This window comes from Microtus ochrogaster, chromosome 8, assembly GCF_000317375.1.
Source record: "Microtus ochrogaster isolate Prairie Vole_2 chromosome 8, MicOch1.0, whole genome shotgun sequence".
NCBI lineage: Eukaryota > Metazoa > Chordata > Mammalia > Rodentia > Cricetidae > Microtus > Microtus ochrogaster.
This window is the reverse complement of record NC_022015.1, coordinates 9,386,205-9,397,714: the sequence shown is the minus strand read 5'-3', so window position 1 is coordinate 9,397,714 and position 11,510 is coordinate 9,386,205. Positions and strand designations below refer to the sequence as shown.

Here is an 11,510-nt window from a genome sequence, read left to right as displayed (position 1 = left end):
ACACACAGGTGCATGTGCACCTTCATAATATGTGCACCCCATACATATACACACACAGGTGCATGTGCACCTTCATACAAATGTGCACCCCATACATACACACACACAGGTGCATGTGCACCTATATACACATGTGTACCCAATACATACACATAGACAGATGCATACATACACACACACAAACACACACAGGTTCATGTGCACCGGCATACACATGTGCACCCAATACATACACATAGGCAGATTCATACATACACACATACAGGTTCATGTGCATCGGCATACACATGTGCACCCCATACATACACATAGGCAGATGCATACATACACACATACAGGTGCATGTGCACTGGCATACATACGTGCATTCTCATAGATACACACACATAGGTTCATTGGCATACACATGTACACTGCATACATACACATAGACAGAAGCATGTGAACCAGCATACACATGTGCACCTGAACACTCACGCAAACGTACATATACAGGAATAATTAAAAAGATTTCTTGGGCAAAAAGCTGCAAGCCTTCCAGAAGCATCTGCTGCTCCCTGTCCTTGGCTAACAAGAGGGACCCTTGAGCTTGCACACAGGAACTTCTCTCTGGTACTGTAGAATCAGTCTGGAAGAAAGACCTCAGGAATAGCTTTCCGTGTCTGCAGTGCCCAGTGTATTACCTTGCATTGTCCCGGCCATGAGACTTCAGGAAATTCATATCTCGGTATCGGGAGAGAAAAGCCACCAGCTGGTCATTTGTCCTGTGGGAACAAACAGAAGAGAAAGTAGGGTCCTCTGTAGACCGTGGAGGTGTTGGGTCTTGCCTCCCTTCTTAGTCCTAGGAAGCAGATTTCACTCTGTTTTCCTGTTCTGACCACACCACACAGCCTGAGATGCACACTCTCGGTGGGTCCTGCCCCTGGGCCAGCCACATTACGTGAAAAGAGGCTATTCTAGTTTCATTCTGACTGCTGTGTTGTAACATCCCAGAAAGGGGCAATTTAGGGAGAGAATGGGTTTATTTTAGCTCACAGTTTCTGGTTATTGTTCACTACCACATGCAATGGCTTGAGGCAGCTGGACACGTCACACCCACAGTCAAGAGCAGACAGAAGTGAACATGTGCACGCTCATTCGCTTTCTTGACTGACTGTCAAGCTCAGCCTGGCTTCTCCACTGTTACACGGGTCAGGATCCCTGCTTAGTGAACGGTGACACGCACAGTGGGCTGAATCTTCCCACAGCAATTAACTTCATTCGGACTGTGACTATCCCCAGATACGACACGGGCTTGCCCAATATAAGCCATCTTCCACTACAACCGTCTTTCCAGGTGATTCTAGGATTTGTCTGGTTGAGAATTACAGCTACCAGCACAGGCTGTTCGCACATCTCTCTCCCACATACTCCACTGTGTAAGGAACCCTGAGGACAGCACAGTGTTTTATCTGCTTTGGTATCTATGCTCAGCATTGAGCGTGGTGGACAACAGTCGTCAGTATACCTGATGTCATATACAGATCGGCCTCAGGGCCTTTGCACTTGCTGTGCCCGTGTCTCTTAATTTTTGGCCTGCTCTTATCATTTAGGTCTTTCAAACATCTTTTCTTCAAAATTTTTTTTAATTTAATTTTTTAAAAAATTTAAATTTGGTCATTCCACCTAAAGTAGCCCCTGAATTCTCCTTTACCACAGCACAATGCTGACTTGACTACTTTATTACCATTTGAAAGACCTCTCTTGGCTTCCTTACAACATCAGGCCCACGAGGAGAGAATCTAGTCAGATCTGGCACAGAGTAGGACCTACACTCTCGTCTGGCGAATGAATGAATGATAACGAAGGAATGCACGCGCCCCGACAAGCCAATTTAGAGGCGACTCTCTCAGCGCAGTGAGCAGTGAATGCATCCGAGTGCTCGATAACCACTGAGTTGTGGGTTGAGGGATCTTTAAAACATATGAAGCGCCACGCAAACGGATGACATTGTTCCCAGCATTGTTATCCCAAATTTATCACCATCAATCTCGGCGCTCACAGCGCCGTCACAGCTAATCAGCTTGTGCATACAGCTGTGACAGTATTTTAAAAGGCAGTCACACAGGTCTCCATCTGCCAGAGACGCGGTCGCCTCTTCCACTGAATAAACCCAAACAGGTAAATGGTGCTGATGTGACAGCCCCTCTGTCACCAGGCAGCTCGGCTTGGGCGGAGGGCTCTTTAGAGCCCAGGGGCTGCCCGCTCTTCCAGACTGGGTGATGTGGGAAGAAAGACACTGTACGGGAGCACAGTGCAGCTGGACTCTTTCTTTTGAATTGTGTGGTGTGTGTGCATGGTGCACAGGTAGGGAGGGGTATGTTCTGAATGTGCCTGTAAGTGTTGGTCCAAGCACACAAGTGCCATGGCCTGTGTGTGGAGGTCAGAGGAGAGCTTTGTGTGTGCATCCCTCACGGTCTACCTTGTAGGAGTCAGGGTCTCAAGTTCCCCACCAGGCACACCAGTCTGGCTGGCCAGCAAGCCTTTCGGGAGCTGCCTGCTTCTGTCTGTCATCTCAAAGTCAGAACGCTGGGGTTACAGATGCCCCCTAAGGCTTCTGCCTTTCTGTGGGTGCTGGAGTTTTAGACTCAGGTCTTCATACCTGAGTAATGCATGCTTTATCTACTGTGCCATTGCCCTAAACCTTAATGCTGGGCCGAGGAGAAGCAGGGCAGTATCTTAGAAAGCAATGCCTAAGCTCTGGGAACAAAAGGATCTGGAAGTGAGTTCCAGCTGCACCACCACAGCCCACCATGTGTGGAAAGAGTAAACAAGCCACTAGACCCTCTGAACAGCAGCCTTCGGTAAGCTCATTTCCTCCCAGCTGCTCAGACTTAAACACCCCAACACACAATTTACCAGGCATTTTTTTGCCAGCAGGATGGGTAGATTTAAGGGCACACAGTAGGTGCACATTCAATGCACATTGCTCTGCTACGTCTCAGTTACCTGGGCTGTTCTACCCTCAGCCCTCAAACCCCTCTGGAATATAGCCACTCTGGACCCTCATCCACTCATTGGATGGAATATGCTGACTAACCCCTAATTCGGATGGACGGAAAGGATGAATTAGAGCAGTTAAAAGATCCTGAGGTGAGAAAAAAATGTGATCAATGTCCCAGGCTCTTATTGAAATAAAAACCAATGAGAAGCCAGCCATACTGGGGTGGCAGATGCCTGAAGAGGTTCCTGCATCTGCAGCCTGGGCCCATCTGTCCTGCACAGGATGCAGCGCTCTCCTGATGTACACAGAGGTGAATCCTTGGGCTAGATCCACAGGGCCAACCTCTGTGCCTGGACAGTGATAATCGAGGTGGCCAAGGTTCCGAGGTTCCTGAAGCCTGATGCTCAAAAGGGCTTCCAAGGAGCTGCTGGGGTAGCAGCAAGGCAATGTCCTTATAAAGGAAAATCAGGCAGCGTCTTTCCCAGCTATCCAGAGGCCAGCTACATCTCTTCGCCTCCGCCGCTCTTATTTACCAAACCCCTTGCCACACTGTGTGACAGTTCATTATTGTCGTCCGGATGAATAAAAAGACAAGTTAACCTCTGAATGGGTCTCCAGAAGCAGGAATAATAAACAGGGCCGCTTGGGAAGCTTAGGTGGGAGGACTGAAGGGGCCAAGGCCAAGCTCCAGGAGCCCCCTCTGGGAAGTCTCAGGCCTCCCAGGGTCAGCCTGCTGTGGCTCCATTTGGCAACCCCAGAAAGCTTCTTTCAGGCCTGGAGCAGGGGCCATTTTCACATTTCCCGCTTCACCGGGTCCCCATCGGATGGGGATGAATAGGCATTTAGCGAATTTACTTAGCGATGCTTCCACATGAAATCATCTCAAAAGACGACATCTTAGGGGGAGGGAGGGTGGTCGGGTAGGGGCTTCCCAGGCTGAAACCTATGCATAAAGCCCCCTTTCAAAGCAAAACCCTACGTGTTTGGTGAGTGAGCTTGCTAGATTGACTGATGGGTGGGGTGAGGAGGACTGCTGCTTACTTCTGACCAGGGTACCCTGTAGCTCCTTGCCTGCCCCTCTTTGTAACATGCCTCCCTCAATGTTAAATTCTGGTCAGTCAATCCCTTCTCTTGCTCCAAAAGGAGATGGGATTTGGCTGGGGACCAACTCTCCCGATTGCTCCTTTCAGGCTCCTGTCAATAATTGCCTACATATTTAGTTCACTCCAGATAGTGAACAGCTTATGATCTGCTGACATTTTACCCCATTCCAGTCTTGCTGGTTTGCACATGCATGCTCACACGTGCACTCACGTGCGCGCGCGCACACACACTCTTTTATAGAATAGTCTTTCTCCATGCAGCTCCCATCGCTCATCCTTGGGACCTATGGAACTAATTCTGCCTTCTGCTGACATGATCACAAGTTATCCACAGGTCAGTCTATCTCTTGTTGACTGCTGGTGCCCATTGCTACAACCACTAGCGCAATGGAAATACCTGCTTCAATATGTAACATGTAACTAAATGCTGGCTGGAGCCAGCTAGCTTCTTGGTGAACTCATGGGAATCAGGAGTGAAAGCATAAATAAGAGAATCATAAAATAAGGTCTCAGACCGTGACCATCATTGGCCATGCACCGTGATCTAGCTTCCAGGCATAGGTTTACCCTGTTGCAACATCATTTGATATTTGCGAAGATGCCATACAATGAGTGTCCCTCTCATCCGGCAGACTGGGTGGCTACACTCAGAGACATTAGGTCATGAAGGAAGTGCAGAACCAGGCTTGGGACCTGGTTCTGATATTATGGCTGATGCTCTTGATAAATAACCCACTCCGCAAATGTCACAGAGTGAATGATGGGTGAGTTCCATCTCAGGAGTAGAAGAAAAACTACAGATGCAGGAAGGGGCTACCCTTGCAGACTTGTCTTCAATTCAGAGGCCACTATGAGAAACACCGCACCGGGGGCTGGAGAGATGGCTCAGCAGTTACCAGCACTGGCTGCTCTTGCAGAGGATAGCGTTTGGTTTCCAGCACCTTCATGCTAGCTCACAATCACCTAAAACTCCAGTTCCAAGGAACGTGATCTCTCTCCGTTTCTGGCTCCCACAGCCACTGCACACACATGGTGCAAACATATGCAAACAAAACATTCATACACATAAAAAAAATCTTCAAGAAAGAAAAAGAAACACTGTATTCAGGCTTCACACAAGATCTACTGTGTGTGTGTGTGTGTGTGTGTGTGTGAGAGAGAGAGAGAGAGAGAGAGAGAGAGAGAGAGAGAGAGAGAGAGAGAGAGAGAGAACCGTATGGAGGCCAGTGGTCAGCTCAGGTGTCCCTCCTTTGCACTGTCCACCTTGCTTTTGTTTTGTGTTTTGGGAACAGGGTCTGTCACTGGACAGGAAGGAGACTGTCTTGGCCAGTGAGTTCCAGGGATCTGCCTGCCTTCATTTTCACAGTGCAGCGATTACAAGCATGCACCACCACACCTACTGGGGACTGATCTCAAGTTCACATCCTTGTGCAGCAAGCACTTTACCCACTGACCCATATTCCTGGCTTGGGATCAATTTGACTTCTTATGGTTTCCACGTGATATATATGCCCCTGTCAGTTTGAGAAACTCTGCTTTTTTGAGTATGAAAGGCAGTGATGGGTCTCTTCTTTCCACTGGTCCCCGAGGGCCCTTCTGGATGCCTATGCTTACAGGGAGTGCCTTTCATCTCTATAAGGCATAAACCTCAGGTTCTGGGAGTATTAAATAGAACCATGCATGTAAGACCTCTGTAATAGCACCTGGCACAGGGTAAGTCTTTGACAAATGTTAGTTGTCATTTAATAGCATCATTGCCATCTCCAACATCAGATACTTAAGACATTTTGATCCAGGGAAAGCAATGAAAGGAACCAACTTGACTCTGACTCAGAGGGAGAGCTTTCTGTGATTAAGACCCACAGAATAATCTGCCGAGCACAGAGGAGAAAATAACCCTTTGAAGGGATTTGTTCTCATCTCCACTACTGTAAGAGGTAGGAGATGTCTCCTGGAGGACAGGACACCATTTTCATGGCCATAACTCTGAACAGAGAGACTTGTATGATAGGGGGAATGACTCCGACATTCCTTCAGCAGCCAGAATCTTAGGTTCATGAAAAAAGGTACCCTGTGTCTACAAGAGTCAGAGCCATACAAGGTTGGTGTGCTGACAGTGGTTGAGAGTTGGGAAGACCGGATCAGCTCAGTCTCTACTGGGATAGAGTCCAGAACAGACCCATCTGCATGTCCTTCCAACCAATGTTCTTATCCCAAACCATTTTCCCAAGGCTGGATGCTGAAAGGGTCCGCAAGAGGCAGCTACTGCATCAGGGTGAGGTTGGTAGACTGAAGCCAAGGTGATACACCATGGGGCATTTGTGAGTGCTGGAATTCAACCCCTTGGCACTGGGTGTGGCTGCAGTGGGCTGGTCATTGTGCGGCAGAAATGTACATGCCAGGTGTAGGATGGGTGTGTGTGTGTGTGTGTGTGTGTGTGTGTGTGTGTGTGTGAAGAGCGGTGAGCTGGGATAGAGAAGTTGGAGGCATCTCTATTCTGAGCTCTGAATGGATAGGACTGCTTCAACGTCTAGCTCTAGTATGGTACACTGTCCATAATTTCTTTATATGTACATTTAGTGTGTGTGTTTGTTGCATACAAGGCAAGAACTGTATCACTAAGCTATCTCCCCAGGCCTGCCTGTTTAATCCAGACATCATTTTACTTTCACCCTAAGCAACAATATTCACAGCACTTGACGTTATCATCTTCATCCCATCTTTTTCATTGTGTTTAAATAACATAAATAACACAGACCTTGCAGCTTCACTATTTGAGGTATACAGCTCAGTTGTAACGAGTACAGTTATACTGCAGAACAACTGTCAGCACTGCTCTTTAAGTCCTGCAAAATCAGCTCCCCTTTCCCCCTTTCTCAGCCCCTTGCAATTATAATTTTCTTTTGTTTTTGTGGATTTGATAACTCACTATTTCATAGATGTTGAATGATAGAGAATTTATCTTTGTGCAAACAGTGTGCTGGGCTTCAGTTGTGCTGTAGTGTGTGTTGGAATTTCTTTCTTCTTTTCGGTTGAATCTGACATAGCACATTTGTGATTTTTTTAAAGCTATACATGAACAGGTAAGAACTATCACTCGTCTACACGTATCCCAAGCAAACTCAGCAACCATGGATGCCAACAGAAGACTCAACTGCTCTGACTAATGGAGTCCCGGGATGTGCTATTCTAATTTGAAGACTGGGAAGTTCTTGGTAGATGAAAATGAATCCTTACCCCAAACACAAGGCTCCACCAAAGGACGTGCATCTGCTGGAGGAAAAAGGCACACACTACAGAACTAAGAAGCTGATCCTTTTATGAAAAGCCAAGAATTCAGGAAGCAGTGAGGAAGTGCTAACAGTGACCTTTTAATACTGTGTGTTCATACACACATGTGTGTTGCTCCCTGTGCCTCTGCATGCATAGAGGCTAGAGGAGGAGGAAGTCAGGAATATTCCCTTACTGTTCCCTGTCTTATTCCTCTGAGGCAGGGTCTCTCACTGAACCTGGAGCTTGACATTTTCCATCTAGACTGGCAGCCAGCAAGCCCCAGAGATCCTATTGTCTCTGCCCAGTCAAGCACCGGGGATGCAGAGGTGTTTGTGGCTATGCCCAGCTTTGTACATGGATGCTGAGATCTGAATGTGGATCCTCATGCTTGCACAGCAAGCACACTCACCCATTGAGCCACCCCCTAGCCCCCTACTCCTAAGTTTTTCATTGTGGAAGTTTAGATTGAAGTGAGATGAAGAACTGGCTATCTGCCATGGATGTGGGGACAGAGATGCTAACTGTAAAGGGGTAGATAGGGCATCCTGAAGAGACTAACAGGCACTTGGCAGTGAGGGTGGTCTGGCCAGGCTGGCCACGCTGGTGTTAAGCCTTCTTCCTTTCTCATAGTATCAACAATGAAAGGGACCCTAGAGGTCAACATCACCTCACAGCAAAGTGTAAACGACCTCTTGTTGGATTGGGGTATGGGGTGGGGGCAGAGGTGCCCTCCATGCCTGGGGCCGCTGGTGCCTGTTAGGTAACAACACTGGAGTTTCCCAGCTAGATGTGGGGGCAGCACCTTGGACAGTACCTCCGAGGCCCCTGGCTACAGTCACTTGCTCGCAGGAACTTTGGGTCTAGATCCCCTCAGTTCCTCCAGGACTGGCACATTGTAGGTGCTCACAAACATTAACTGCTATTCTTGTGAAGTGCCCGGGGAGGGGTGCCATCATAATGGTTCAGCTCTTGCTGCTGTCCTTGTCACATGTCTGTCCCATTGGCATGAGGTCATTTCATACTTGTTTGTCAGAAGGACAGATGTCCTGAAATCTAAGAGTACCATCCCTCGGTTTTGCATCCCAGCCTTTGCCCATTCCAGGGATTCACCTCTCTGTTTCTGTACATAGAACCAGGGGAGACGTAGAACAATGAATCCCAGACTCAAGGAGCTTGTGAGAATATGCATCAAAATGACACTTGTAGAACCACCTCCCTTTGCTTTCTTACCATTGCTAAGTGCTCGTCTCTTTAAATATTATTACAAGCCTATGCAGCAGGTGCTTTTTCTACAGAATGAAGTATGTCCGGAAATGAGGCAGTGGCTCATCTAAAGTCTTAGAGATGGCTGAATGAAACTGAAGACCTCAGCACCCTGCCGCAGTCAAACACGCGTCAATTCCACTTTCCAAAATGTGGGTAAGGTTCATTGATGTAGCTCTTTCTTTAGAAACAGGACAATGGCCACCTTATAAAGTCTCACTCTTCAGTTTTGGGTGTTGCTTACTGCACACAGCTGACAGCAGAAGTTGACATAAACACAGTGCTAGGTTTGACCTTCTCCACAGCCCACCTTAAACAGTGCAAAGTTTGACCTTCTCCACAGCCCACCTTACACCCGAAGCTGCCATCTCTGTGTCCCCTACTGGACATCATCTGAGTGGATTGAGGCCTCTCTGCTTACATGGCTTATCTGGGATTTATAGAAGTCGAGACACTTCTGAGCCTCACTGCTTAAGGCTCCTGATCTTTTTAGCATATTCATTAATGACATCTTCCCATGAGGGAAACCAGGAAACCCAGGACTCTAGAAGAGAAAAGGGAAGTTTGGGGCTGTCTGGAGACCAGCAGAAGCGAAGGATTCGGGGAATAAAGCCAGTGCCACGTACAAATTTAATCAGGCTTTGCATAGAAGATACTGGGGGATTGTTTGGAGAGTTCCGGGTGCTGGATTTGTTCCTGGAGGCCATAGGTATAATAACAGCACCATGGGCACCCAGGAGGCGTGAACAGGTAAACACATCATCCTGCCTCCAGACCCTGCTCTCTCCCACTAGGCGTTCACTGGATCTTTCTAAACCGTGAGTCTTTTTTTTTTTGGTTTTTCGAGACAGGGTTTCTCTGTGGCTTTGGAGCCTGTCCTGGAACTAGCTCTTGTAGACCAGGCTGGTCTCGAACTCACAGAGATCCGCCTGCCTCTGCCTCCCGAGTGCTAGGATTAAAGGCGTGCGCCACCACCGCCCGGCTAAACCGTGAGTCTTGTGTGTTATCTCTTCCACCTACTGCCCTTCGGGGACTCTCCAAGAGGGCTAAGCCAGCACGCTAACTACTTAGCAAGGTGCGCAAGATGCTCGCAGTCCAACTGTGGAACTACTTGACTTGAAGCTTTCTAACTGTTCTACCCTCTTCCCTAACAGGTCCTTCCTGTGACACACACATGTGACAGGAGTGGGTGACAGCCGCTACCACGATACAGCAAGGTCCTTGTGGTATAGGTGAGTCGCAAGCAACCAAAGGAATCATGAGACACATTCCCAAAGCATACCAAGGAGTACGTGGGGACTGTCCCTCCCTCCACAGAGGCAGAGGCAGCAGTCTGGAGATCCACCTGGATAATAAAACCCAATCACTGTTAATTGGATTTACCTTTTTGTTACTGACGACAATGATATGGTACTAAAACATGCTCATTGCATTTGAAGGGACCTGCAAATCATTCTGCAAAGCTTCAACATCTTCACAGAGCTTTTGAGAGAAACACATTTCTCATTTTAAACACACATATGCCATCTGAAGAGGCTGTTTATCTGATGTTCCATCAGTGAGAAATCTGAGCACACAGTCCTCCCTCAAGACGGCTGTAATGGAAAGGTGACTGACAGCGATCAGCACCAAGAGGCCCAGTTGGATCCGAGGCTGCTAGAATCATGAACCAATTAAATTTCAGCCTGCTGTGGTAGCACGTGCCTGTGATGCCAACACTCTGGCAGCTGAGGTGGGATGATGGCATGAGGCCAGCCTGGGCTATGTAGTGAGACCTGTCTCCAAACCAATAAAGTATTTAAATATGCCATTCAGCCTGGCTTGGAGGCATACACACAAAGCACATACATGTGTACATGAAGTCAATTTGTTAATTACATATTACTTCTCTATAATCTCATTTTCTTCACATGTCATGAGACACATCAAATAAGCAGAATATTTGGTTAGACAAATTCTATCTCCCCATATGTCCTAGTCAGCTTTAACTGTCAACTTGACCCAGCCTAGAATCAACTGTGGAAGGAATCTCAGCTGAGGGACTTTCCAGATACGACTGGACTGTGGGCAGATCCATTTGGGTGATTGTCTTGACTGTTTACAGATGGTATCCCTGGGTTGTATAAGGAAGCTGGTTCAGCACAAGTCTGCTACCAGCCTGCAAGAGCATTCTTCCACACACCCTGCCTCTAGTTCTTGTGTGAATTCCCGACCTTCCTTCCTTCAAAGATGCATTGTGAGCTGTAAGCCGAAATAAAGGCCTTTCCTCTACAAGTTGCTTTTGGTCATAGTGTTTTACCACAGCAATCAAAACTCTAAGTTAGGCCTCAAGCTCCTCTTTTGAGCCCATTGCTCAGCATGAGTGCTCCATTCCAGAATGAGATTCATTCCATACTGTCTCCTATGTAGGGAATGCTCTTTCTTTTCTTTGTCTGACAAACTCTGGATTGTGTGTGTAAGAACTAGATTAGTGTTCCTATGCTATTTCAACTGAGCAGGGCTAGACTGAATGGCTTCTCAGCAACACTGAATTGTATTGACGAGCTCAGCTTTCTCTCAGTGGTGTAGATGGAAACAGGTTATTTGTCACCATTCACACTCCTCTGGGCTTGCTCAGTAGTGACCTACTACACTCCCTGGTCCATCTCAGTGTCACCACAAAAGCACTTCTGTAGTCACAACCACCACACAGTGGGATTTGGAGTGGATGGTCTAGTACAGAGTGGACGTCATGTTTATAAAGAGTTATGTTTACGGCCCTACCAGTTGGCTGTGCAGCTGTGACCATGTCATCTTAGCTACTTAATACTTGATGTCCCCATGTTTACAACTAGGAATCGTAATACATCCTGCCTCATAGGACAAATAGAACAAGAAGGAGTTATCCA

General features: G+C 47.5%; 1 protein-coding gene across 1 annotated transcript in view; it reads right to left on the bottom strand.

Moving 5' to 3' along the window:
- Positions 1-11,510, bottom strand: part of Xylt1 (xylosyltransferase 1) — a 296,401-nt gene that overhangs the window by 46,449 nt on the left and 238,442 nt on the right. The window contains exon 6 of the mRNA XM_005351043.3: positions 684-764. Coding sequence (XP_005351100.1) covers positions 684-764 — 81 coding nt within the window. The remainder of the gene's footprint in view (positions 1-683; positions 765-11,510) is intronic.